This window comes from Nomascus leucogenys, chromosome 11 (genome assembly GCF_006542625.1).
Source record: "Nomascus leucogenys isolate Asia chromosome 11, Asia_NLE_v1, whole genome shotgun sequence".
NCBI classification, from domain to species: Eukaryota; Metazoa; Chordata; class Mammalia; order Primates; family Hylobatidae; genus Nomascus; species Nomascus leucogenys.
Window position 1 is genome coordinate 45,059,076 of NC_044391.1, and position 27,693 is coordinate 45,086,768.

The 27,693-nt window shown below is 52.9% G+C and overlaps 2 protein-coding genes across 3 annotated transcripts in view; both read right to left on the minus strand.

Moving 5' to 3' along the window:
* Nucleotides 1–237: 237 nt before the first annotated feature.
* On the minus strand, nt 238–9,734 carry PSMD8 (proteasome 26S subunit, non-ATPase 8). Its single transcript, XM_003252663.4, has 7 exons — nt 9,315–9,734; nt 8,039–8,111; nt 7,818–7,920; nt 4,686–4,851; nt 3,067–3,167; nt 1,842–1,953; nt 238–812 (listed from the first exon to the last, which is right to left on the minus strand). Exons 1-7 carry the CDS (start codon nt 9,672–9,674, stop codon nt 675–677), a joined length of 1,053 nt encoding a protein of 350 aa, XP_003252711.1. The 5' UTR covers nt 9,675–9,734; the 3' UTR covers nt 238–674.
* Nucleotides 9,735–13,319: 3,585 nt separating this feature from the next.
* CATSPERG (cation channel sperm associated auxiliary subunit gamma) overlaps nt 13,320–27,693 on the minus strand; it is a 35,045-nt gene continuing 20,671 nt past the window's right edge. The window contains exons 9-28 of one of the 2 annotated variants that reach the window (XM_030822232.1): nt 26,501–26,560; nt 26,181–26,300; nt 24,701–24,751; nt 24,467–24,596; nt 23,451–23,562; nt 22,382–22,540; nt 22,186–22,298; nt 21,173–21,386; nt 20,760–20,822; nt 20,457–20,655; nt 20,203–20,321; nt 19,315–19,395; nt 19,169–19,225; nt 16,988–17,144; nt 16,728–16,791; nt 16,525–16,620; nt 16,143–16,232; nt 14,198–14,290; nt 14,004–14,103; nt 13,320–13,736 (exon numbers count right to left, since the gene is read on the minus strand). In XM_030822232.1, the coding sequence (XP_030678092.1) occupies nt 13,470–13,736; nt 14,004–14,103; nt 14,198–14,290; nt 16,143–16,232; nt 16,525–16,620; nt 16,728–16,791; nt 16,988–17,144; nt 19,169–19,225; nt 19,315–19,395; nt 20,203–20,321; nt 20,457–20,655; nt 20,760–20,822; nt 21,173–21,386; nt 22,186–22,298; nt 22,382–22,540; nt 23,451–23,562; nt 24,467–24,596; nt 24,701–24,751; nt 26,181–26,300; nt 26,501–26,560 (2,345 nt within the window). In that variant the 3' untranslated portion in view covers nt 13,320–13,469. The remainder of the gene's footprint in view (nt 13,737–14,003; nt 14,104–14,197; nt 14,291–16,142; nt 16,233–16,524; nt 16,621–16,727; nt 16,792–16,987; nt 17,145–19,168; nt 19,226–19,314; nt 19,396–20,202; nt 20,322–20,456; nt 20,656–20,759; nt 20,823–21,172; nt 21,387–22,185; nt 22,299–22,381; nt 22,541–23,450; nt 23,563–24,466; nt 24,597–24,700; nt 24,752–26,180; nt 26,301–26,500; nt 26,561–27,693) is intronic. The other variant, XM_030822233.1, reaches the window with a different exon arrangement.

Below are 27,693 nucleotides of genomic sequence, written 5' to 3' on the forward strand. Positions count from 1 at the left end.
GAAGACTTGTGAAATTTCCACATCCCACAAGGGATTCAGCCAGATTTGGACCCTGCGCCTTGAACACCTTCCCAAGAATTTCAAGGCAGGAAACCTAGGCTGGGGGGTGTGCGGGGAGGTCCTCAATCATGCGCTGGCTCAGGGAGGGGGGGACCCACAAGCCCACACCAGGACCCACACCTTTTGTTCCACAAAGGGCTCAAACTGGCAGCCTACAGATGGGTTCCATTTCACATGTCATTTGAAAAATTGTTTAATTCATTGCCAACATTTATTCTTTTTAATAGGACACTTCACCCCCTTTGTTGAAAAAATCTGGTACCCTAGCCCAGCATTCCTGTGTGTCCACAGCTGGCTAGAACAGTCCCCCTACCTGGGGCAATGCCCTCCTGCAGGCCACAGTGCTGCTGGGGCCCTACAGTGGGCGTCCGTGTTTGAGACCCTGAGCAATGCCCACCAGACAGAGGCTGACCCAGTTGGAGGCTGTTATCTCCAACTCCTGAGCGCCCCAAAACCTCCAAGTTCTTCAGAAATAAGAACTTGTCTCTCTGCCATCCAAACTGGGGAGACAAGGGCCTAGAAGAGGGAATGTCCATCCACCTTTATTGGGCGAAACCCTGCAGTGTAACTGTTTTAAATAACTCGTGCCCTGCCCCACCCAGTGCCCGGGGGGCTCAGACGATCATCTCCAGCTGCCGGGCATACTCGATGACCTGTTTGGCCAGTTCTGTGGAGGGAATGGTGGTGTCTTCCGGCTTCTGCTGCTGGCTGGCAAAACTGTAGTAGTTGTTGGGGCCCAGGACCCACCCTCGCTGCAGGAAAGGAGGGATTAGAGATGGGTAGAGTGATCACAAAGGCTCCTTCCCCACACTATGGGGCCAGCACTTGCCCAAGTGTCCTATGCTCTCTTTTCTCACCAACCGTACTCTACCCCAACGACCCTTGACAAGTAACTTCACCTCTCTGTGCCTCAGTTTCTCTGTGTTGAGACTGGGACCCTAATTACACACCTCTCTGGGTTAACTGTGAGGATGTGGTGAATCAACACCTTTAAAGCACCAAGGATAGTGTTTGGCCTGAGTGACAGATCAGTTACCAGCTGTCACTATCACTAAAATTCAATTTCACCTTTTTTTTTTTTTTTTTTCCAGACGGAGTCTTGCTCTGTCACCCAGGCTGGAGTGCAATGGCGTGATCTCGGCTCACTGCAACCTCCACCTCCTGGGTTCACGCAATTCTCCTGCCTCAGCCTCCCGAGTAGCTGGGATTACAGGCACCCGCCACCACATCTGGCTAATTGTTTTTGTATTTTTTAGTAGAGATGGGGTTTCACCATGTTGACCAGGCTGGTCTTGAACTCCTGACCTCAGGTGATCCTCCCACCTCAGCCTCCCAGAGTGAGCCTAGGTGGGAGGATCCACCTTGGTGCGCGTGAGCCACTGCACCCAGCCCAATTTCACCTTCTGTAGCCTGGTCCCAGCCCTCCTCCTGCAACACCAAGCGTTGCTCATGCTCAAACGCCTGAGACCAAATGAAGCAAAGTCTTGCAGAAAAAGCTGCCACCTCTAAGAAATTTTGAGAAAGACAGCAGCCAACATGCGTGCAGCGCCCACCTCCGCCCACCTCCAGCTGGTGCCAGGTACTAAGCTCAACCCATGTATCTAGCCCCATTCTGTGGATAGAGAAACTGATGCTCAGAGAGCTTTGGCAGCTTGCCTAGAGTCACACAGTTGAACTTAAACCTGGGCAGTCTTGTTCCAGTGTCCCTCTAAGCCACCCCACACTGTTGTTAGTGACTTCACCCCTTGGTCCCACGGCCCCTTGCCCTGTACCCCAGCCACCTTCTTGGCGTAGTCTGTCATCTTTTTGGGTGTGTTGAAGAAGAGGATCCGGGTGGCCTCAGTGAAAAGGATTTTCTCGTAGGCCTTCTCGATGCACCCAGCGATCTCATCCCTGGGGGAAGATGAGAAGCTCTTCATTACTGAGCATCGACAACCTCCCAGGACGTGTCCCCCCAGACCTGACATGTGTCAGCTCTGACCCTGGAGTTCAGCACTGATGGCAGGAATATGTGAGGGGCCCTGTTTTATTCAAGGCTCAGAGGGGGAGAAACTTGACCAGACTCGCAAAGCAAGCAAGGGCCACGGGAGATACCCACTGAAATCTCCGACTCCTGGGCCCACACTCTGAATCCCACTCCCAGCCACAGGATTTCAGGTCTGAAACCCAGCTTGGGATTCACATGAGGGCATCTCTTCTCATAACACCCATCACCAGGGTGCTGCACCCCACTTCATAGATCCTGGGGGGTTCCTTGTACCCATCAAGAGGCACCATGAACAACACCGAAGTAGGAAAAGAACAAGGCATTAAGTCACTGTAGTGAGGGTGGGGGTAAGCTCTGGGGAAAAGCCAGTGACGGGGAGGAGCGCCTCCGACATCGATTAGGTCATGCGGTGGGTAGTGGGTACTGGCTACCACTCCTCACTCGAATGCCTCTGGGCTTGCCTTTGCACCTAAGGCATGGAAACTCATTCTGATCTGGTGCTCTGCCCAAGTGCATCAGCTCAGCCACCACTTCGACACCCTTTTACTCCTCAAGGGATTTGTATGTCACATCCATCTGCCCATGGGATGTCACTTGTAAACACGGTAACCCAAGGGGCTGTTGGGATTTGGTCAACCCATTCTAGAGAAGGGGAAACTGAGGGTTCCACAGTTTTGGTGGCCGGAGGTGAAGTCTCATGACTCACTGGTTGGGTATCTAGGACGGAAGATGGGCTAAGACAGGCCGCACAATCCCTGCCTGCTGAACCAATTCCATGCTCAGGTTTGACACACGTGGCCACACATGTCAACAGCCAAGGGTGGTGAGATGAGGGCCATTATCCACAATCCCATGACCAGGCCCAATTCACTGAAAAGGAGAGCTGAGGTGCCAGGAGGATGAGAAACACACCTAGCCTACCCAGACAACCAATGGCTGGAAGGAGATTCAGACTCGGAGCTGTCCGACTCAAGCCCAAGTTCTTTCCAAACTCCACAGGGCCCGGCCCTGCTACGCACCTGATAGTATCCAGCAGGATGTCAATGAAGAAGGTGTAGCTCTCGGCGGGGATGTTACCCTTGGCCAGGAACACTTTGTTGTAGCTGCCCTCCATCAGGTACTGCAGAAGCCGGGAAGGGGGAAGAAGGGAAGAAGAGAGAATGAAGAGGAGGCTGCAAAGGGGCCTACCTGTGTGGGCCTCATCACTCCTAGTGCCCCTGTAATCCCTACCCTGCCAGAACACCCTTTGCCACACAGCCACACCCCTGCCCTGGGTAACCCCTCTTCCAGAAAGCCCTTGCTGGTTTATGCGCGCGCACGCGCGCACACACACACACACACACACACACACACACACACACACACTCTCACCCCCTCTTCCTCCTTCCCTCCCTCTCCCCAAGCCTGCTCTGGGCTGGCATCTCATTATCTCATCTACTGTCCAATTATCCATCTATTTTCCAGGAAGGAGAGAGTGCTGGCTCCACCACAGGCTCATCCCTGTACACCTTTGCCCGAACTGTGCTGCCCGCCCTAACTGCCCTCTCTCCCATCCTCTCCCCACTGACCAAATCCTCCCACAAGATGTCAGCCCCAGGAACAACTTCCTAACCTTAGGTCCTAAGGCTTTTCCCTGGCCCTGTTCACTTTGTTCCAAAAACACTGTCTTCTTGGCTGTCCTTCGAACACAGCAGACACAGTACTGCCTCAGGACACTTGGACTGGCTGGTCCCTCTGCCTGGCTGTCCACAGGGTTCAGTTCCTTACCCTTTTCTTTGCTTTTCTTTTTTGAGCCTGTTGCCCAGGCTGGAGTGCAATGGCACAATCTTGGCTCACTGCAACCTCCACCTCCTGGGTTCAAGTGATTCTCCTGCCTCAGCCTCCCGAGTAGCTGGGATTACAGGCACCCACCACTCGCCCGGCTGATTTTTGTATTTTTATAGAGATGGGGTTTCACCATGTTGGCCAGGCTGGTTTCGAACTCCTGACCTCAGGTGATCCACCCGCCTCGGCCTCCCAATGTGCTGGGATTATGGGCGTGAGCCACTGGGCACGGCCACCGTTTTCTTTAAAAAATTTGTTTTTATTTATTTTTTTTCTAAATAGAGACTGAATCTCACTGTCACCCAGGCTAGAATAAAGTGGTGTGATCATAGCACACTGCAGCCTTGAACTCCTGGGCTCAAGCAGTCCTCCTGCCTCAGCCTCCCAAAGTGCTGAGATTACAGGCATGAGCCAGTTCCTCACCCTTTTCAAGTCTTTCTCCAATTTCACCTTTTCAGTGAGGCCTTCTGACTCCCCGAGATAAATATCACCCGTCCCTGCCTCTCCACTCTCCTTCCTGCCTTTTCTCCACAGCACTTGGCATCTGACAGACCGCGCAGGCCACTCACTCTTCGGGCTTACTATCTGCTTCTGCACCCCAGTGCCATCACTACAAGATCATGAATTTCACCTGCTTGGCTCACTGCACAGTCTGACAACCGCTGGGCACACAGTATTTGTTGGAAAAACAAGAGGATGGGTCCGTGGGTGGAAAGATGGGTGAACCCAGGCCACTCTTTCAGGAAAGCCCTCCTAAGGCCACCCCTGCACCACCCACTTTGGCCAGGTCCTCCCCCGCCCCTTGCCATCTCACTTGCTCCAGGGACACGGGGTGCTTGATGTAGACATTGGTCTGGATGTCCTTGGCAGGCAGCCGCTCCAACTCCGTGTGGAACTCAGCCACCCGGTTCTGGGACAGCAGGAAGAGGAGGTTGAGACCCAAGAGCTGGTGCATATAGGCTGACTCGGGGAGCTGCTCCCTGTGGACGTGGGACGGGGAAGCAGGTTAAGGAGGATTTAGGGGCCTAGCGAGCCCTCTACCCCAGACTCCAGGAATCCTCACAACTGCCCCATGCATCTTCCTGAAGAGGTATCAGGTCCTGGGTTTTCATATGAGGAAACTGTGGCCCAAAGATGCATGAATAAGTCACTTACAAGAGTCATATTGACCCAAGAGAGTGACCTCACTTCAGTGAAATGACAACCTTGGTTTCCCAAAGTGTAAACTAGGTATCACCACAGTATCCTTTTATTTATTTATTTTTTGAGAAGGAGTCTCTCTCTGTTGCCCAGGCTGGAGTGCAATGGTGCGTTCTTGGCTCACTGCAACCTCCGCTTGCCGGGTTCAAGTGATTCTCCTGACTTAGCCTCCCAAGTAGCTGGGACTACAGGCATACGCCACCATGCCCGGCTAATTTTTTGTATTTTTAGTAGAGACGGGGTTTCACTATGCTGGCCAGGCTGGTCTCGAACTCCTGATCTCATGATCCACCCACCTCGGCCTCCCAAAGTGCTGGGATTACAGGTATGAGCCACTGTGCCTGGCCCTTTTTTTCCAATTCCAAGACAGGGTCTCGCTCTGTCATCCAGGCTCACTGCAGCCTCAACTTCCCATGCTCAAGCCATCCTCCCACCTCAGACTCCAAAGTAGCTGGGAATACAAGTGCACACCACCATGCCCAGCTAATTTTTTTTTTTTTTTTTTTTTTTTTTTTTTTTTTTTGAGACGGAGTCTTGCTCTGTCGCCCAGGCTGGAGTGCAGTGGCACGATCTCGGCTCACTGCAAGCTCTGCCTCCCAGGTTCACGCCATTCTCCTGCCTCAGCCTCCCGAGTAGCTGGGACTACAGGCGCCTACCACCACACCCAGCTAATTTTTGTATTTTTTTTTAGAGACAGGGTTTCATCGTGTTAGCCAGGATGGTCTCAATCTCCTGAACTCATGATCTGCCCGCCTTGGCCTCCCAAAGTGCTGGGACTACAGGTGAAAGCCACCATGCCCAGCCTGCCCAGCTAATTTTTTAATATTTCTTGTAGAGACAGGATTTCGCCATGTTGGCCAGGCAGGTCTGGAAATCCTGGGCTCAAGCAATCCTCCTGTCTCAGCCTCCCAAAGTGCTGGGATTTCAGGCATGTGCCATCATGCCCGGCCTCACAGTATCCATTTTGTAGAGATGGGTTGAATGAACAAGCGTTAAGTGAATTAAACGATTCAACCCAGGTAAGGTGATTAGAACAATACCTGGCCCAAATAAACACGAAGTGTTAGCTATAATTATATTAAGAGTTACTGGCCAGGCGCAGTGGCTCACACCTATAATCCGAGCACTTTGGGAGGCGGAGGCAGGTGGATCACCTGAGGTCAGGAGTTCAAGACCAGCCTGGCCAACCTGGCAAAACCCCATCTCTACTAAAAATACAAAACTTAGCTGGGCGTGGTGGTGGGCACCTGTAATCCCAGCTACTCAGGAGGCTGAGGGAGGCTGAGGCAGGAGAATCACTTGAACCTGGGAGGTGGAGGTTGCAGTGCGCTGAGATCCGGCTGTTGCACTCTAGCCTGGGTGACGGAGTGAGACTCCGTCTTAAAAAAAAAAAAAAAGAGTTATTGGCCGGGCATGGTGGCTCACGCCTGTAATCCCAACACTTTGGGAGGCTGAGGTGGGCGGATCACCTGAGGTCAGGAGTTCGAGACCAGCCTGACCAACATGGAGAAACCCTGTCTCTACTAAAAATACAAAAATTAGCCGGGCGTGGTGGCACATGCCTGTAATCCCAGCTACTTGGGAGACTGAGGCAGGAGAATCGCTTGAACCCGGGAGGCAGAGGTTGTGGTGAGCCGAGATTGCACCACTGCACTCCAGGCTGGGCAACAAGAGTGAAACTCCGTCTCAAAAAAAAAAAGTTATTGGAGTCAGATGCAATGACTCAACACCTGTAATCCCAACACTCTGGGAGCCCAAGGCAGGAGGATCACTTGTGGCCAGGAGTTCGAGACCAGCCTGGGCAACAAAGTGAGACCCCCATCTCTACAAAAAATTAAAATAAAAGAGCCAGGAGTGGTGGTGTGCACCTGTAGCCTTAGCTACTTGAGAGGCTAAGGTAGGAGTACCACTTGAGCCCAGGAGGTCAAGGCTGTGGTGAGGCATGACTGACTGCACCACTGCACTCCAGCCTGGGCAACACAGCAAGACCCTGTCTCCAAAAATAAATAAATAAAAGAATCGCCACTCCCTAATTTAACAGGGAAACTGAGAGAGGTAAAGTCATTTGCCCAAACCTCATAATCAGGAAGCGGCTAGACATTTCAAAGCCAGGTTTGTCTGATGTCAAATTCCCAATCATTAATCTGTGCAGGTATCATTCAGTTTTACATTCAACACATATCCAGTGAGTCCCTCTTCTGGGCCTGGCCCTGTGGTAGGCCATGCTAAGGACACAGCAGTAACCGAGACAGTTCCAGGCTCTGCCTTTAGAAAGCTCACAGTCCAGTGAGAGCAAGGGCTGGGATGGGCAGGCACAGGCAGAGGGGTGGGAGCTGGAACTGCACTGGAAGCCACAGGAAAGAACTTGGTCTTGTGCCTGAGGACCATGAAGAGCCATGGCAGGTTCTGAGCAGGGTATGGACAGTGTCAAATTTTAGTGTCACATGATCCTACTGGCTGCCACAGGGGTTTGAGTCAGAGGGGCAACGCTGGGGCCAGGACAAGTGAAAGGTGATGGCAGCCCCACTGGGCAGAGGGGGTGCAATGTGGGAATGGGTAGGGGGAGACTGACTAGTCTAGCCAAGTTTCAGGACCTCCAAGCCAACCCCTGACCCTGCAGCCAGAGGACAGAACTAAGCCAGGAGGAGCTCCCAGATGAAGGAAGAAGACCCAAGTGGCCAGAGCTCCAGAAATAAAAGAGCTGCCATACAACCACCCCCCGATTGGGGGCAGGGCCCATTCTCACTTGTAATCAAAGTAGTAGCATTTGAGCTGGGCCATGTAGCGCTCGAAGGAGGGGATGTCCTTGCGTAGGATGCTCCATTGGGCCCCGATCTCCAGTATGTCACCTGTGGGTGACAGAGTGAGCTCTCAGGAGGTGACTGAGGTCTCTTCCCCAACCACCAGTGCTACCATTCCTGCCATGACCCCCAGATCATCACCCCCACCAACCCCAGTGACACTCACGGGCCAGAATTAGCTGCTGTTTGGTGAGCTTGGTCCCTGTGGTTGGCAAGAAGTTGAGCTCCAGAAGAACTAGCTGATGGGGAAGGGAAGAAGGGAAGAAAGAAAAGAAGAGAATTCAAATACAGATGACTTACCTGCTCTACGCTTTGGTCTTCCCACCTGGAAAATGGAGCTAATCATCATCCTGACTCATGAGGAATCCTTTCTCATAAAGCACTCAGAACAGGGCCTGAGCACGCAACACATGCCCATTTAAGATTACATCACATTACAATTATTAATAGCCCCACTGGGGAAACAAGGAGGGACACTCAGTGCCTGACCCAGTGGAATCACGCGGCGGTGGGGACAGAAGTACATTCCATTCTTGGCTGATCTTCCCCACAATCTTTTGGGGAAGGGGTAGCTGGGCTATCCCCAAAATCTATATCTGGGAGGGGGTGGTCCAAATCTCCCCCCACAGTTCAGCCCATACATCTTTCCTTAGCAGGCTCAGCAGCTTGTTCCAAGCCACTGGATTTACACTCCCTCCCAACACATGTTTGGTCTGAAGCACTCTGAGCCCCGTATTCTTGTTCTCTACTTGTAAGAATATTTCTTCTAGGTTCAGTCCTGCCTTCACAACTAGGCTGCCCCCTCTCCCCACAGATGCGAGCCTAAGCCCCAGATCTCTCAGATCCTAACCTAGCCTGGTCTTAACCACACACCCTCTACACAGCCCACCTTTTCAGCCTCACTCTTTTATCACTCTGGGCCGTCCTCATTTCCCACTTGGTCTTGCCTGGAATCCACCATTAGAAATGCCCGAACCCCAATCCTGCCACTCCGACCAGTTAAGCCTCCAAGCACCAAAAATCTAACTCCTCACTCAGTTCTGCCGTCACGAGTCTTTCAATCATTCCCCCACCACTCCCGTGTGGGTCCATTCCAGTCATCTCTCACTTAAAAGAAAAAAAATGTAGAGACAGAGTCTCGCTATGTTGCTCAGGCTGATCTTGAACTCCTGGGCTGAAGCGATGCTCCCCCGCCTCGGCCTCCCAAAGTGCTGCGATTACAGGCGTGACCACCACCGCGCCCTGTCCCTCTCTCGCTTCTTGACGCCCTCCGAGTCCCCAATTTGGCTGTTCCAAATCTTTCGCCCCATCGGATCCCCCAGCCCGCCTCAGTCTCGCTGGCACCGAGGTGGCTTCCGCGGCCCGGTACTTGGTTGGGTCCAGACACCTCGTAGCGCCCCCCACGCCCGCAACACTCGGTTTCCTGGGCCTGCCGACCTTACCTTGAGTCGGCCCAGCTCTTCCCCGCACTTGCTAAGATTGGGGCTTTTACGGTTCCACTCGCCCTTGAGTTGCTCGTACATGCCGGTCGCGGCCTGCAGGACAGCGCCCGAAGTCGCCGCGGGCCCGGAGCTCGAGAAGCCTGCCGCCCCGTTTACCGCCGTGGCCGCCATCTTGCGTGATGCGGCAAGCCGACCGCCTGATTTACGGCAGCGCCGCCTACAAATGCTCGCCCGGCGGAAGTGGGGCCGAGAGGTGGAGCCCAAGGCCCGGGGCGGGGCTACAACCTGCCTCAGCCCGCCCCGGATAGCCCGCCGCCGCTCTCGAGGTGGCGCCCTCGGAGCCCTGCCCTTAATGAACATGTCAGTTGGAGCTCCGCCTCTGTCGTCACTCAAGATGGTGACCGGAAGTTGGCTTTTGCCCTAACTGAAAATGACAGCTGTCTCAGCGCAACCCCCACCCACCTCACGGTTCCAGTAATGAACATGGCTGCCCTGGCTTCAGTCTGAGTGCTCGGGACGCTACGTAACTGTCCTGGAGGTTCCGCCTTCGGGGCAGCGTCTCCAAGCCAAAAGGTAGCGATGTCGTGCCATTTGGAGAGCTGTGTTATTCTCATTTTATAGACAGACTGAGAGGCTGGGTAACCTTCCAAAGGACTAACAGCTAGGATGTGTACCTGGGACTCCCTCTCCAGTCTCTTTTTCAATGCATCCTTCCACATTTTTTTCCCAAGCTTATATGAACTAACTAGTTACAAAACTCATCCAGCTCTATGGCTTTAAATGTCATATGTAAGTGGAGGATTCACAATTTTTTTTTTTTTTTTTGAGACGGAGTTTAGCTCTTGTTGCCCAGGCTGGAGTGCAATGGAGCGATCTTGGCTCACTGCATCCTCCGCCTCCTGGGTTCAAGTGATTCTCCTGCCCTAGTCTCCCAAGTAGCTGGGATTACAAGCACGTGCCACCACGCCTGGCTAGTTTTCGTATGTTTAGTAGAGACAGGGTTTCACCATGTTGGTCAGGCTGGTCTCCAACTCCTGATCTCAGGTGATTCCCCAGGCCCTGGCCTCCCAAAGTGCTGGGATTACAGGCATGAGCCACCTTGCCTGGCCAGTATTCACAACTTCTTATACCAACTTCTCCTTCCTCCATTGATTGATAATTACACCTGCACATTCAACATCACTTTTTCCCTCTTTTTAAAAAAAAATTAAATTTTTTGTAGAGACAGAGTCTCATTATACTGACTAGGCTGGTCTCGAACTCCTGAGCTCAAGCGATCTTCCTGCCTTGATGTCTCAAAGTGTTGGGATTACAGATGTGAGCCACTGCACCTGGACAGCACGTTTTTCTCAAACCCGACTCTCACTCTCCATCTCCACCATTTAGAATGTCATCTCCATGAAGGCAGGACGATTTCTTTCACTACTGAATTCCCAATATCTCAGTGCTTGGCAAATATTAGTGGACAGTCAATAAATATTTGTTGGCCGGGCACGGTGGCTCATGCCTGTAATCCCAGCACTTTGGGAAGCCGAGGCAGGTAGATCACTTGAGGTCAGGAGTTCGAGACCAGCCTAGCCAACATGGCGAAACCCCATCTCTACTGAAAATACAAAAAAAAAAAAAAAATCAGCTGTGCGTGGTGGCACGCACCTGTAATCCCAGATACTCAGGAGCCTGAGGCAGGAGAATCGCTTGAACCCAAGAGACCAGCTTGTAGTGAGCTGAGATTGTGCCGCTGCACTCCAGCCTGGGTGACAGAGTGAGACTCCATCTCAGAGACAATAAATAAATAAATAAATGTAAAAATACCAAAAATTAGCTGGGCGTGGTGGTGCATGTCTGTAGTCCCAGCTACTTGGGAGGCTGAGGCAGTAGAAGCACTTGAACCCGGGAGGCAGAGGTTGCAGTGAACTGAGATCGCCATTGCACTCCAGCCTGGGTGACAGAGCGAGACTGTGCTCAAAAAAAAAAAAAAAGGAAAGAAATTATATATGTGTTGAATTAATGAGTAAATTAATATGTGAAAGAAGTTGTGGCATTAAACAATGTTTTAAACAAAAATGATCGCCGGGTGCGGTGGCTCATGCCTGTAATCTCAGCACTTTGGGAGGCTGAAGTGGGTGGATCACCTGAGGTCAGGAGTTTGAGACCAGCCTAGCCAACATGGTGAAACTCCGTCTCTACTATACAAAAAATTACCTATCCAGGCATGGTGGGTGCCTGCAATCCCAGTTACTCACTCGGGAGGCTGAGGCAGGAGAATCACTTGAACTTGGGAGGCGGAGGTTGCAGTGAGCGAAGATCGCACCATTGCACTCCAGCCTAGGCAACAAGAGCAAAACTCCGTCTCAAAAAAAAAAAGACACAAATAAACAAAATACATCGATGATACGGCCAGGCCAGGTGGCTCATGCCTGTAAACCCAGCACTTCCAGAGGTTGAGGCGGGCAGATCACGAGGTCAGGAGATGCAGACCAGTCTGGCTAACACGGTGAAACCCATGTTACAAAAACCGTGTTACCCTAAAAATACAAAAAATTAGCCAGGCATGGTGGCATGCATCTGTAGTCCCAGCTACTCAGGAGGCTGAGGCAGGAGAATCGCTTGAACCCAGGAGGTGGAGGTTGCAATGAGCCGAGATCACACCACTGCACTCCAGCCTGGGTAACAGAGCGAGACTCCATCTCAAAAAAAAATAAATAGTTTCAAGTATGAGGGGAAATCCAGTCTCCGTCACTCTATCTTGGCTGGAAATGCAGATGGTGATATTTAAATAACATGTTGACTTGACTGATACAGGATTATGATGTGTTCACCTGGACCATGAGGTGACTCGATAGAATCTTGGTGGTGGAAACAACCTTAGCCAGCAGTCCTTACACACGAGTGTTGCCAACTCTTGTTATTGTCAAATTTCATCAGGTTTTTGTGCTACCAACCATGCCTAGTCGATGCCAACCCCGATTTATTCCTCCAACCCAACACTCTGGGTGAGCACCAACTAGGTGCAATCTCATACCTTTCCTCATTCGCTCCTTCATTCATTCATCTATTAATGCTGACCGAATGCCTACCATGCAACAGGGCATTTTTTTTATTTTTTTACTCATTTATTTCCTCCTGCCTTCATGCCTCCATCTGTCAATTCATTGGTCACTACGCATGCATCCAGATTATGGACTGTATAACTAGCCTCAGATGGTGAAGGGAGTTGTCCTGAGGTCAGAGACTGCACTCAGAGGAGGACAGAGAAGAAAAAAGTACAGAGAAATAAAGGCTGAATCATGTGGACCTTGGGACTTCTGGATCAAACTATACCTGAAGCCTGTAAATTACCATTTTCATGTAGACCATATTAAGGGAAATATTTGCTACTTGCAACTAAAATAAGAATCCTGACGTCTCCAGGGTCCCCTCCTTAAGACATTAGATAGGTGTTGACATTCAAAATATTTAACACTGAACAATCAGAACAGATGGTCGGCCATAGCAATGGGCCTGGATTGTGGAGGATCCTGCTGGACCACAGGGAGGTCTGGGGCACCCTGGGGAGAGGCTCAGCCAACAGGCATACAGAGAAGCCACTATTTAACAGGTGGCCTAGAAGGCTTTTGATGTTTTATTTATTGTTTTATTCAGTCGGAGTCTTGGTCTATTGCCCAGGCTGGAGTGCAGTGGCGCAATCTTGGCTCACTGCAACTTCTGCCTCCCAGGTTCAAGGGATTATCCTGTCTCGGCTTCCCAAGTAGCTGGAATTACAGGTACGCACCATCATGCCCAGCTAATTTTTTGTATTTTTAGTAGAGACAGGGTTACAGGTTTTCACCATGTGGGCCAGGCTGGTCTCAAACTCCTGACCTCAAGTGATCTGCCTGCTTCGGCCTCCCGAAGTGCTGGGATTACAGGCATGAGCCACTGTGCCCAGCCAGGTTTTTGATATTTTAATGTGCAGCTAAGCTGGTACAAACCTTCTGAACTCGAGCTCTTAAGAGAGCCCACTGCTGGTCCTGAAAAAAGGCTTTATTTGAGTCTGAACGAGAAGTAAACATCAAGCAAAACAGAGAGGCCTGGGCTGGGTGACAGGCTGCATCTTCAAGATGGGCCTCGTAGGGGAGGCGTGACAGTGACTGGGCGCTGGGGCAGGCGGGACACTCAGGTCATCAACTGTCTCTCCACGGCTTCCTTGGGTTCAGCCCTGTCCTCTGTCATCCTGGAGCTGAACATGGAGCCCATCCTGGAATGTCTCAGAGATGGCATGCTCGAGATTCTGGAAATGGAGGCGTAGGTGTAGTAGGATTCTGAGGCAATGATGTCGTTTATCTTCCACCGGATCATCGTGCAGCCCTTCACCACAAGGGGCCACAGGAGGCAGAAGGCGATGTAGAAGATCACCAGGCCCACACACACGCTGGCCGACACCTGCAGGGAGCAAAGAATGAATAAGGAGTTGGCACATGATAAGGTACACAGTCCACAATCTGGATCCACAGTGACAGGGAAATTGACAGATGGAGGCGTGACGGCAGGAGGAAATGAATGAGTAGACAGCCTGTGGCATGGCAGGCGTTCAGTCAGCATGACTAGATGAGTGAATGAAGGGATGAATGAGCGAAGGTATAACAAGCATAGGTGTGGAGGCGTGGACCCCTGCCCACCCAGTAGGGCAGCTCCCGGACAGCCACTCACCATGACGATGAAAAGGGCCCGCTTGGGACTGAGTGGTAGCCCGTGGATGTGCAGCAGGAAGGTGAGCTGGTAGTTGCAGTAGGTGCTCGTGTCCACTCCTCTGCGGGGGTTGGGAGGGGATCCAGGATTAGAGGAGAAACCAGGCATTCCATGGGCAGCCCCTGACCCGCACCTGGGCCACTTGCCTGGCTCACCTATTGCTCACCAACACCTTGAAGAAGAATTCAGGGGCGAAGATGCCTTGGGGAACATTGTCATAGCATGGGGCGTTCTCCAGACAGAGCCACCTGCGAGCCAAAGATCAGGCAGTTGCACTACCAACCATGCCTAGTCTGTGCCAACTCCCAATTTCTTCCTCCACCCCAACATTCTCGGTGAGGACCAAATGGGTGCGATCTCATGCCTTCCCTCATTCATTCCTTCATTCACTCATTCAGTCATGCTGACTGAACGCCTACTGTGCCACAGGTTGTCCACTCATTCATTTCCTCCTGCCTTCACGCCTCCATCTGTCAATTCCTCTGTCACTGTGCATCCATCTAGATTACAGGCTGTGTACCTATCATGTGCCAACTCCTTATTCATTCTTTGCTCCCTTCATTCCTTTATCCCATAGATATAGCTTGAGCACTTACTAGGTACAAAGTCACATCTTTCCTTTATTCCCTTCTTTATTCATTACCCAATAAATGCAGGTTAGGCCGGGCATGGTGGTTCACACCTATAATCCCAGCACTTTGGGAGGCTGAGGCAGGTGGATCACTTGAGGTCAGGAGTTCAAGACCAGCCTGACCAACATGGTGAAACCCCGTCTCTACAAAAAAATACAAAAATTAGTGGGGCATGGTGGCATGCACCTGTAATCCCAGCTACACAGGAGGCTGAGTTGGGAGAATCACTTGAACCCAAGAGGCAGAGGTTGCAGTGAGCTGAGATTGCACTATTGCACTCCAGCCTGGGTGACAGAGCAAGACTCTTCTCAAAAAAATAAATAAAAATAAAAAATAAAAAATAAAGCAGGTTAAATTCTGACTAGGCGCAAGTTGTTCATTCATTCACTGCCTTCATTTGCTCATGGCTTCATTTTTTTCCTTTCATTGAATGAAACTTATTGAGCCCCTATCTATGAATTTGTTTCTCCATTGTTTTATTCATTCATTAATACTCCCATTCAAATATCAATAAATGCCTGCCACGAATTGATTTACTCATTTGTTCATTCTTTCATTCAATAAATGCTATGTTAACCAGCCTGGCCAACATGGTGAAACCCTGTCTCTACTAGAAAAAAAAAATACAAAAATGAAACGGGCATGGTGGCATGCGCCTGTAATCCCAGTACTTTGGGAGGCTGAGGCAGGTGGATCACCTGAGGTCAGGAGTTCAAGACCAGCCTGACCAACATGGTGAAACCCCATCCCTACTAAAAATACAAAAATTAGCCAGGCATGGTGGCGGGTGCCTGTAATCCCAGCTACTTGGGAGGCTGAGGCAGGAGAATTGCTTGAACCTGGGAGGGAGAGGTTGCAGTGAGCTGAGATTGCGCCACTGCACTCCAGCCTGGTGGGCCACAGAGGGAGCCTGTCTCAAAAAATAAACAAACAGGAGGCTGAGACAGGAGAATCGCTTGAACCCAGAAGGTGGAGGTTGCAGTGAGCTGAAATCGTGCCATTGCATTCCAGCCTGGGCAACAAAGAGTGAAACTCCATCTCAAAAATAAAAATAAAAACAAATTTATGAGTCTATTCAGGACCCAGTTCTGGAGGAGAGACAGACCCCACACCAGACAGTGACTGCCCAGAGCTGTCCACTCTGGGATGGGGACGCATAGGTAGGGGGCTCAGGGCTGGGATGGGAGAGCCCCAGGAGGCCATGGGAGCCATGAAGGGACAATTGTCCCATCCTGAAACAGAAAAGTCCTCCTGGCTGAAGGGGCATCTTCCTAAGGCCTGAAGAGAGTCGGAGGGAGCAGCATTCCAGGCAGAGACTTCAACTTGTGCAAAGTTCAGCCCCATTTAAGTAACACAAAGGCAGTCAGTGTGACTTGGGGATCAAAAGGCCTCCTAGGCGCAGAAAGGATAGGTGGGCCCGATGGACTACTGACAGATGGGGGCCAAGAGGGCCAGGCTACGCACTCACTCGATGCCCGGGCTCTCGTGGGACATGATGTGGAAGGCCGAGTCTTTGGTGGTCCTTGTGGTCCTCGTGGTCCAGATAAGGCTGTTGGTCCTGTGCAGGCCCAGGTCATCTCAGCCAGGGGTTGGGGGCGGTGTGGGGGAGGTATGGCCTCAGTGGTCAGTGTGGAGGGAGGCCAGAGGTGGGTGCAGGGGGCGGGGTCTTATGTGCAGGGAGCGTGGTATTAGGGGGCGGGCAGGAGCTTGCCTGTGGGATCCTAAGAGCCCCACTGTGGGCAGGGCCTGAGATGCAGAGGCGGGGGCTTGTGAGGTGGGCTTGGCTTGGAAGTGGGAAAGGCCTCCAAGGGAAGCAAGGCCGATTACACGTGGGGCCCCGCGGGGATTACTTGTCCAGGGGGCTGTTGAAGCGGTAGATTTCATCCTCGCTGTAGTCCTTGAGGCTGTCCATTGTGGGCCCGCCACCCACCACCAGCAGCACGTAGCTACCAGGGACAGAAGTGCACACGGACTGGCCTCTGGGTCTCCAGACCTGCACCCATCCCCTTCCACTCCCTCCACCTGCCTAGCTGCAAGCTGGCCACGCCTTTACCTGCCCTGGAAACTGCCGGAGTCTCCCGTCACCAAATCTTGAATCAAGAAGAAGGGGTAGAAAACTATGGGGTTGGAGGGGGTTGAGACCAGAAGAAGAAATTAGCTTGGCCCGAGAAGCTGAGGACAGAGAGGGGGGAAAGTGAGATGCCACAGGAAAAAGGGTGGGTAGCCTGCGGGGAGAGGAGTGGGGAGGGAGAATGCAAAGTGGTGGGGGCAAGAGGGCAGTGAACTGTGCAGGGGAAGGGACTGGATACACACTGTCCCGGAAGAGAAAGCAGGGCATCTCGGGGTTCGCGTGAACGCAGTCAAAGTAGTGTTTGTTCTTCAGGCGGCTGTATTCCAGCGTGTAGGTGATGTCGAAGGCCAGGCGCTTGCCTGGGGGACAGCCAATGAACACTGGCACCATCAGGTTGCCCTCGGTGGGAGGAAAAAAGGCTCACGGGGGTGGCCAGGGTCTCCTCAGTCCCCTGGAGGGGTGAGGGGCAGGAAGGAGAGTCCCCCTCCCACAAACACCACCACCAGCTGCCTGGCTCTCCCTCACCGCCAAGGGCAATATGGTCATTAATATCATTAAAACGGCCTGGTGCAGTGGCTCATGCCTGTAATCCCAGAACTTCAGGAGACCGATCACTTGAGTCCAGGAGTTCGAGACTAGCCTGGCCAGCATAGCAAAACCCTGTCTCTACTAAAAATACAAAAAATTAGCTGGGTGTGGTGGTGCATGCCTGTAATCCCAGCTACTCAGGAGGCAGAGGCAGGAGAATCGCTTGAACCAGGGAGGTAGAGGCGAAGACTGCACCACTGCACTCCAGCCTGGGTGACAGAGCAGGACTCTGTCTCAAAAAATTAAAAAAAAAAAAGACCGAGAGCCTCCCTGTTCTCTCCCCTAAACCTCCAACTCCTTTGCCCCCACCCTGTTTTGTCCAACCTTGTCTCCTCCAGAGTCTCCCTGCTTCCAGTCCCCTCATCGATGTCCCCCCACCCCATGCAGCCAGATGGGCCCTGGGGACACCCGAGTCCCTCCTCTGCTTGGAGCCCTCCCGAGGAGCCAGCTCACCTACCATGGCCCATGAGGCTCCACTTACTCTGCCCCATCACTGCTCTGAGCTCATCCCGCCACATTCCCCCTTGCCCACCCTGATGCAGTCACACTTCCTCCTTGTTTATTCAGTCTAGCACATGAAATCTCATGTACTCTAAGGAGGTGGGGGCTGTTACAACCCCTTTTGACTGCCCAAGGTCATTCTAAGCCAGGAGGGAGGAACACCAGGATCTACATGCCAGGGAGTGGGTAGGGAAGTGGGTGAGAACAAGAACTCTAGGGCACGCCCCTCCTCTACCACTTATTAGCTCCCTGGGTTACTCTGCACCTCTCTGAGCCTCAGTGTCTGCCCCGAGCAAAGACGACATCACATGTATAAGCAAGTGAAGAACCAAGAACCCAAAGAACTGAATGAGGAATGTGTGAGTGGGCAGAAGAAGAGAGACATGTGAAAGCAGGGCCAGGCCAGCCCTTCTGCCACCTTTGTGCCAACTGCAAAAAGTGGCCCTAGGCCAGGCGCAGTGGCTCATGCCTGTAATCCCAGCACTTTGGGAGGCCGAGGCTGGCAGATCACCTGAGGTTAGGAGTCCGAGACTAGCCTGGCCAACACGGTGAAACTCCGTCTCTACTTAAAATACAAAAGATTAGCTGGGCATGGTGGTATGCACCTGTAATCCCAGCTACTTAGGAGGCTGCGGCAGGAGAATCACTTGAACCCGGGAGGTGGAGGTTGCAGTGAGCCAAGATTGCGCCATTGCACTCCAGCCTGGGGGACAAGAGCGAGAGTTCGTTTAAAAAAAAAAAAAAAAAAAAAAAAGGCCCTGTTGCTCACTCTATTCTCCCTCTGCAGAAAAGTTATCAGAGGGAACATACCAGCTTGTGTGCAACCTGCACAACTGGGAAGGTGGCCCTTTCTGAAAACATGAATGACTGAAAGGAGTTAGGCCGGGCATGGTGGCTCACGCCTGGAATCCCAGCACTTTGGGAGGCTGAGGCGGGTGGATCATTTGAGTTCAGGAGTTTGTGACCAGCCTGGCCAACATGGAGAAACTCTGTCTCCACTAAAAATACAAAAAATTAGCCAGCCGTGGTGGCGGGCACCTATAATCCCAGCTCCTCAGGAGGCTGAGGCAGGATAATCACTTGAGCGAAGGAGGCGGGGGTTGCAGTGAGCCAAGACGGCGCCGCCGCACTCCAGCATGGGCAACAAGAGCGAAACTCCGTCTCAAAGAAAAAAGAATGAAAGGAGTTAGTGGGTGGCAGTGGGTTGAATGTTGAGAAAGAATGAGAAGAAAGAAAATTATGAATGCATTAGTGGGATTCTCAGGGGGATTAGCCCTGTTGAGACCCAACCCCAACCTTCCCCTCCCAGGGCCCAGTATCCCAAGCTCCAATACTTGCATACGGGGCCCCAGGTGCGTTTCCTGGAAGCAGAGCCCGGATGAACCCACCACCTACGGGTAGGAGCAGGTGAAGATGGTGATCCCCGCCAGCCCAGACTTTCCCACCATCCTGCACCCTCCCTTCCAGGCTTGGACCTCACATTGACCGTCATGGAAGTCTTCATAAGGTGATGTCCACTAATGCCCTGGTCATAGCAAAGCTTTTTATCCTTGAGTGTAATCTGGGGTTGAAGGAGGGGAGAGGCAGAAATGAAGGGTTGAACAGATCTCCCCAAAGTCCAACAAACAGTTCAAATAACCCATAGCTGGGGCGAGGTGGTGGCTGGTAGGAGAACGGAAGGCTTCAATTTTCTACTCAGGAATAGGCTAACGGGGCCAAGCACAGGGTGGTTCATGCCTCACACCTCACACCTCACGCCGAGGCGTGAGGATCTCTTGAGCCCAGGAATTCGAGACCAGCCTGGGCAACATAGGGAGACCCCCGTCTCTACAAAAAATAAAAAGTTACGGCTGGGTGCAGTGGCTCACGCCTGTAATCCCAGCACTTTGGGAGGCCGAAGTGGGCAGATCATTTGAGGTCAGGAGTTCAAGACCAGCCTGGCCAACATGGTAAAACCTCATCGCTACTAAAAATACAAAAAATTAGCTGGGTGTAGTGGCGTGCACCTGTAATCTCAGCTACTAGGGAGGCTGAGGCAGGAGACTCGGTTGAATCTGGGAGGCAGAGGTTGCAGTGAGCCGAGATCGTGCCATTGCACTCCAGCCTGGGCGACAGAGCAAGACTCCGTCTCAAAAGAAAAAAAAAACTTCGCTGGGCACTGTGGCGCATGCCTGCAGTCCCAGCTACTCAGGAGGTTGAGGGAGGAGGATCGTTTGAGCCCAGGAGGGCAAGAATGCAGTGATCGCTCCACTGGCACTCCAGCCTGAGCGACAGAGCAAGACCCTGTCTCAAAAAAAAAAAAAAAAAAAAAAAAAAAAAAAAAAAAAAAAAAAAACTCCCTTGATCCCAACTCCCCGGGCGGCCTCACCGAAAATAGCACCGAGTTGCGATTAATCAGGACCTCCTGCTTCACCGAGGCCTCGATGCAGCCGGGGTCGGCCAGCACCACGCCCACGTCCACCTGGCTACGCAGCTGGAAGGCGCTGCCTGTCTCGGGCAGTAAACGGGGTTAAGGTCTCCCTCACAGGCCCCGCCCCTCCGATGGTGTCCCCACCCCCCAGGCTCCCAGATTCCGGCAGCCCTCGCCCCGCCCTTCGGGCTCCACTCTGGCCCCGCGCAGACCGAGTTCTGCCTGCGTCCGGAACGAGTGGCCCTGCGCCGACAGGAAGATGGCGAAGCTGTACTCAGTGCCCTTGTCCAGGAAAATGCGCTCCGGCAGCTCGTACGCGGACTCGAGGTTGTAGATCTTTTCGTAGCTGTCCATTTCTATGGACACGCCGCCCGCGCTTCGCCAGTTGCTCGCCAGGAAGAAGTAGTAATCCTGGGGTACCGGATGCGCGGGGCAGAGTCAGCGCCGGGGGTGGGGGCACGGTGAGGGGTGTCCGGGCGCCGCCCCTTTCCCGGCTCCCAATCCGCTCCGCCTACCTGGTCTTGTTTGTTGTTCTCCCACCAGCGCCAGGTGGGGTCGTGCACCGGGTCCGCGTACGGCTGCAGGGATCGCCCGGCACCGTGAAGGGATTTGGCAGCGGGGCGAGAGCCTCCAGGCAAGCGGCATCCCCAGAACACCTCCTAGCCTCAATGCCAGCCCCAACCCAGAGCAGAAGATACACACCCCAGCCCATCCCCAAACTCTGCTTTCAACCCGGCCACACCCCCAACGCCTTCCCCTGGAAGTCCCGCTCAAGCCAAGCCCCGCCCCCAGGTCCCCCACCTACCCACCCCCAGTCCTCCTGTTCTCCAATCCCGCTGCGCTCCGCTCCACAGGCCTCGCCCTCTAAGCCCGCTCCCCGCTGCCCCAGTCCCCTCTCAGGCCTGCCCGCCCGCCGCCGGACGCCCACCTTGTCGTACACGGAGTGCAGCCACAGCAGGTAGTAGACCAGGCCCTGGTAGATGGCGAGCGAGTTCTCGTTGTGGAAGCCCGAGCGCTCCAGGACGCGCGGCGGCCGCGCGCGGTAGCGCTCCTGGCGCGTGTATCTCTGCGGACGGGGCAGGCTCCGCAGACGCATCACCGAGAAGGGGCAGAAGTCGATGAAGGAGAGCATCAAGTAGCCCCTGGGCAGTGGCAAGGGGGAACGGCTGCTGGCTCTAAGGCACCCCGCGCACTGGAAGCTTCCGCAGGCCTCTTTCCCAACTCACCCACTTCCCGTATCGAATCCAGCCCGGATCTTCCTCCTCCGCGTCAGCCCCTGCTGCCCAGAGGCCTCTGCACACATCCCCTCGGACGTCCCTCGATCCCTGAGACCAGAGTCCTCCCTACTCAACGGGCAGTCGCCATCTGCCTGTCCACTTGACCTCTTATCTTTATTCCATCTCCTGCTTCCTCCTTCCACCCCGGCGCCCAGTCCCTGTCCCGACTCCAGCTGCCTCCCTGGGTTGCTCTGATACACCCTCCGCAGGACGACGACCGGAGGCTTCATTATGGCACGCGGTAAAATCCGATCCTGCAGTCCTTTCCCTTAGTCCCATTCATGGCTCTCCCAAGACCCCCAAGATGAAGTCCAAGTTTCTCCCCATGACCACCAGGCTCACTTTGTCCCCCTTTCCATCAGGGCCTCTGCACAGGTGGTTCCCCCTTTCTGGAACACCCTTCCCCACCTTATCACTTGGCTAATCCTTCCTCACCCTTCTTGCCACAGTGCATACACCTCCTCCTCCTTGAAGCCCTCCCTGATGCACCTTCCCCCCGGCTAGGTTGGGCTCCTCTGAGCTTCCATAAGTGCTGAACTCCTGCCATCATAGCCCTGAGGTTGTCACTGGGGTTAGCTCAGTCTACCCTCTCTCAAGAATGGTAGCTTCAGGAGGGCAGTGCAGGGAGCCTTCAGACCCCTGTCATGGTCCGGTGTCTTCTCACCCTTTCCGCTCCAAGTCATAGTGGCTGGTGTGCTGTTGATACATCAGAAGCTGCTCCACGGGCACGAGCCTCTTGACCAGCTGGCCCTTCTGGTTGTTCATAAGGTACACCAGCTGCAGGGGGAAGGCAGGGCCAAGTGAGCTGGGGTCAGCCCCTCTGGGGTGCCCCAATGTCCCCGCATAGGCCCGCCAGGCACCTGGTACAGTTTGCTGTCTTCGTAGAAGAGGGTCAGCATGGTCTCATTGGATGCGTAGAGAGAAGACTGTTGCATCAGCTGTAAGCTGATGTGCACCTGCCAGCCCTTGGAAGGGAACAGCTGGTACACCCGGTAGCTGCCCTCCAGGAGGTACCAGATCTGCGGGTATGACAGCCGGATGTGTGTGTGTCAGGACCATGGGGTCCTCTGATCCCACCTCACCCTCTGTCCAGTGTGGTGGCCCCATTGTTTGAGGGATGAAGTTTGGAAACTCACCTCCACTGGGACCAAGGGCGCTCCCCTTCCTTTTCTCTGTGGTGCCATGGCTCTACTTCCCTGAGCCCAATCACCTCTGGTTCCAGCCCTCACACACTATGATCACTTTTTTCAATGTTTTCAGTCTGTTTGGGTTTCTGGCACTTGCGACCTAAGCATCCCTAACATGCACACTCCCTAACAGCCACAGTTCCTAGAGCCGAGACCTCTTTTTTCTTCTCACTCTTTGCAGCTTCCAGGGTCTCACCATTTCCTTGGCCTCAGTTTCCCATCTCTGCACTGATGCCCACCCCCATACACATCTGAAGGGAACCTTCACTCCCCTTCCTGAGCCACAACCTGGGGGATCCCCTCCAGCCTCCAAGATGTCCCCCTCCATGTGGTCTCCCCCATGAAGCCCTCCCTGACGTGCACAACCCCCCAGACTGGGCCAGGTCCCCCTACTTCCATAGGTAATATTTTCCCCATTGCAGCCCTGACTGCTCTGTGTTCTCCAGCACGGGGGCAGGCACACAGTAAATGCTCAATATTTATGAAGCGAACGACCACACTGTGGGATGAAAGAGGGCCACCTCTGAACATCAGATCATAGCTCCGGTCTGCATGACTTTGGAGCTGACACTTACCCTGAGTTCCAGGGGTTTCAGCTATAAATGGAGCTTCACCGCCCTTTCTCAGGGTCCCCGAGGGTGCCCCCTTCCCTTGGCTCCTTTACTGTGACAGGGGGAAAGAGAGGCCCCTGGGGTTTGGGAGTGGGCAGAGAGGGAATGGGGAGAGGGGCAGGGCAGCCCACCTCCTCCGTCTCCGTGACAATAGCCACGGCCCCACGGAACGATCTGGCCATGTATTTGATGGACAATTCCTTGGGGAAGTCTGCCAGGTAGATGAAGTTTTCCTTGTTAGAGCTGCAGGGACAGAGATGGAGAGCTAGGTGCATCCTGGACAGCCACTTCCCCCAATCCCAGGCCTAATAACACGGGAGCCACTTACTGTTTCTCCACTTGTAAGAACATGCAAAGGAAGCTTGAAATCCTAGCTCCCAACCCCCACCCCAAACCTTTTGAGAGTCTCCAGCTCCCCATCTGTAAAACAGGAGCATCGAGCCAACCCGGCAGTTTGCCAGCCACCCAAGAAGGTGGCTCAGGGGCCCCTAGGTTCCTGACGGTCGAGAGGGTGGCTTCGGTGGGGAGGATCCTAAACTGTCCCTAGAAAATGCTTGTCAATTAGGCACGGTGGTTCACACCTGTAATCCCAGCACTCTCGGAGGCTGAGGCGGGAGGATCACCTGAGGTCAAGAGTTTGAGACCAGCCTGCCCAACATGGTGAAACCCCGTCTCTACTAAAAATACAAAAATTAGCCAGGCATGGTGGCACGCAGCTGTAATCCCAGCTACTCTGGAGGCTGATGCAGGAGAATCGCTTGAATCCGGGAGGCGGGGGCTGCAGTGAGCTGAGATTGTGCCACTGCCGTGTAGCCTGGGTGACAGAGCGAGACTCTGTCCCAAAAGAAAAACAAAAACAAAAAAACCCCTAGAAACTGCTCATCTATTGCTCACACAGGCTGGGTCTTTATATAAGGTTTCATTTTAAGAAAAGGGCTCCCACAGCTTTAAAACATTAGCTTCCCCCGTCCCAGCGCTGACTACCCTAATGGTGTGTTCCCCATCACAGTCCTGGTTAACTTCTGGATTTGTGCATCCTCTGAAGGCTTGGTGAGACTTGCCTAGCCTGGTCTTGAAAGGGTCCCCACCCTAAAGGTGCTGGGGAGACAGAGTATGCCTGGCCCACCCGGGGGTGGTAGAGGCCCACCTCTGCAGGAGGAAGTTGCCCCAGATGAAGATCAGGTTGTTGTATGGGTTACAGAAGATGCCCTTGGGGGCCATTGCAGTGCTGGTGTAGGACTCTGTCCCTAGGATCATCAGGAATTCCAATCCTCGAGCTAACCAGGGCAGAGGAAGAGAGGACACAGCAGTAAGGTGGAGTCACCTGGGCCCCTCCTGGCCCACAGCCGCCCTTGAGGCCACCTCTGCCTTCCCCTCCTACCTTCAGGGATGAATTCTGGGATGTGGTAGAGAAGTTCCAGGTCATCACTAGCTACAGGTGGGGAGAACACAGCAAAATCTCCTAAGGCCCTGCGCTTTCAAAACCTGGAGCTGGAGCAAGTTGTTTGCTTCTCAGCCTCCTGTAAAACCCTCCAAAGAGCTTCCCACTCAGGCTTGCTAGTCCTTAGAGTTTCTTTTCTTTTTTTTTTCCCCCTGAGACAGGATCTCTCTGTCGCCTAGGCTGGAGTGCAGTGGTGTGATCTCGGCTCACTGCAACCTCTGCCTCCTGGGTTCAAGTGATCCTCCCAACCTCAGCCTATGGAGTAGCTGGGATTATAGGTGTACACCACCACCATGCCCAGCTAATTTTTTTTTTTCGAGATGGAGTCTCGCTCTGTTGCCCAGGCTGCAGTGCAATGGCATGATCTCGGCTCACTGCAACCTCTGCCTCCCAGTTCAAGCGATTCTTCAGCCTCAGCCTCCTGAGTTGCTGGGTTTACAGGCACCCACCATCATGCCTGACTAATTTTTGTATTTTTAGTAGAGACAGGGTTTCACCATGTTAGTCAGGCTGGTCTTGAACTCCTGACCTTAGGTGATCCCCCTGCCTCGGCCTCCCAGAGTGCTGGGATTACAGGCATGAGCCGCCGTGCCCGGCCAATTTTTGTATTTTTAGTAGAGATGAGGTTTCACTATGTTGCCTAGGCTGGTCTTAAACTCCTGAGCTCAAGCATTCCACCCACCTTGGCGTCCCAAAGTGCTGGGAGTACAAGCACGAGCCACCACACCCGGCTCTGCTCTTTTTTTTTTTTTTTTTTTTTTTTTTTTTTTTTGAGACAGGGTCTTGCTCTGTCACCCAGGTAGTGGAATGATCATAGCTCACTGTAGCCTCAACCTCCTGGGCTTATGCCATCCTCCTACCTTGGGTATATTCCAAGTAGCTGGGACTACAGGCACGCCTCCATACTCAGCTACTTTTTTTTTTTTTAATTTGTAGAGACAGCCTCTTGCCATATTGCCCCAGGCTGGTCTTGAACTCCTAGCCTCAAGCGATCCTCTGGCCTCGGCCTCCCAAAGTGCTGGGTTTACAGGTGTGAGCCCCGTGCCTAGCCCTTTAGAATTTCTTCATGTGAATTACAAAAAGGCACTGCCTCTGAGAGGAAACAGTCCTGTTAAGGCACAGGACCTGTCTCCTCTGACCCCTCAGTTGGGGGTTTTGTGCAGTGCACAGCCTGTACAACTCTACATAGGGGCCCTATTCTCACTGCAGGTAAAATAAAATCTCTTTATTGTGAGCCACAGGGCCCTTTCAGATCACCAAGCCTATATCCTATTCTCCACTGCTACCCCTCAACCAGGAGTGACACAGGTAATGTCTCCTTCCCTCTGTCCGCTGGGCACAGATCCCTCAGGATGGGCATGCAGTCCACAGTCTGGGCTCCTGCCCCTTTGTGCCCAGCCCCTTGCATCGCCCTCATTACCTGTGTTGTAGCTGACCACCTGGAAACGTTTACTGGCATTACCATATCCACTCTCCACCAGCAGCAGTAGGGTATACTCACCCACGATGTATTCAGACCAAATTATGGAGCAGGTGGTAACTGAGAGGGAAAGGGGCAGTCCAGAGCCGCCCCAGGGCTCAATAGCCTTGGTCCTGTGCCAGCTGTGCCCCTCCCCATAACTCTCACCCCTCCCTAAGACACTGCCCATTCTTTCCCATGACCCCTGCCACCCTCCCCTGCTCTTCTACATCCTCAGTTCCCCCAGCCTCCCACTGCAGACCCATCTGGGGAATGAGTACCTCCTATCTGCTCACAGACAGACCACTGCCTGGGCAGCATCTCAAAGGACACCTGGCCATCTGCAAAGCAAGGTGGGGTTCATGTTCAGGCCCTCTCCCTCCTGTCTGGCAGCCCATCAAGCCAACTCTGATTGCCCTCCTCATGCCCACCAGCCCCTCAGTCCTTGGGATCTCATTCTCTGGCCTTTCGTCACTCACATCTGGCCCATCAGAGCATGTCTGTCTTTGGTCACAGTCATGAGAGTGTGGGTCTCATGGCTCAGGTCTGGCCATGTGACCCACAGTGGGCCAATCAGAGTTTACTCTGGGATTTGTGTTAGAATTAATGGGAAAGATGCTGTCTTCATTCTCTTGGTGTGACTCAGACTAGTAGGTGACTTGAGTCTCAAGCTTTAAGGGGCCACCTTTAGCCTCCATGCAGGAATAGCTACCTGAAAATGGACCCAAATTATAGGACGAATGATAATAAACCGTTTGTAACACTCACCACATCACTAGCACTAAGACCTTTATAAAAACCAACTTATTTAATCTTTATATCAACCCAGTGACCTAGATACTAGTACTACCCTTAGCCACATTTTGTAGGTGAAGAAAACGAGATCAGAGAGGTCAAGTTACATATCGAAAGGCACACAGCGAAGGTGTGATGGAGCAGTCTCTCTCCAGAATCTGTGCTATAATTAATTACTATGCTGCACTACCTTACCAAGAGATGGAGTCCTGATGACCTACCCTGTGAGCCCCTGGATCCAGCCATACCTGAAGTTGAACAGTAGTCTTTTCATTTATGTAAGTCCACAAATTCTTTGTGCTTAAGTTATTATTATTATTATTACTATCATTATTATTAAGACAGTCTCACTCTGTTGCCCAGGCTGGAGTGCAGTGGCATGATCTCAGCTTACTGCAACCTCCGCTTCCCAGGTTCGAGCAATTCTCATGCCTCAGCCTCCCAGGTAGCTGGGACTACAGGTGCGTGCCACCATGCTCAACTGATTTTTGTATTTTTAGTAGAGATGGGGTTTCACCATGTTGGCCAGGCTGGTCTCGAATTCCTGACCTCAGGTGATCCACACACCTCAGCTTCCCAAAGTGCTGGGATTACAGGCATGAGCCACTGTGCCCAGCTGTACTTAAATTATTTTTGAATTGTGCTTCTGCTATTTTTGTTTTTTGGGGGGATTTGTTTG

What these genes read in the sequence shown, in the direction of transcription:
- PSMD8 (XM_003252663.4), bottom strand. Translation starts at nt 9,674, where the DNA reads ATGTTCATTAAGGGCAGGGCTCCGAGGGCGCCACCTCGAGAGCGGCGG. An exon ending in ACAGCAGCTAATTCTGGCCC is followed by an intron (nt 7,921 to 8,038) that starts GTGAGTGTCACT and finishes TGTCACCCACAG; the next exon opens with GTGACATACTGGAGATCGGG. An exon ending in ACCCCGTGTCCCTGGAGCAA is followed by an intron (nt 3,168 to 4,685) that starts GTGAGATGGCAA and finishes CGGCTTCTGCAG; the next exon opens with TACCTGATGGAGGGCAGCTA.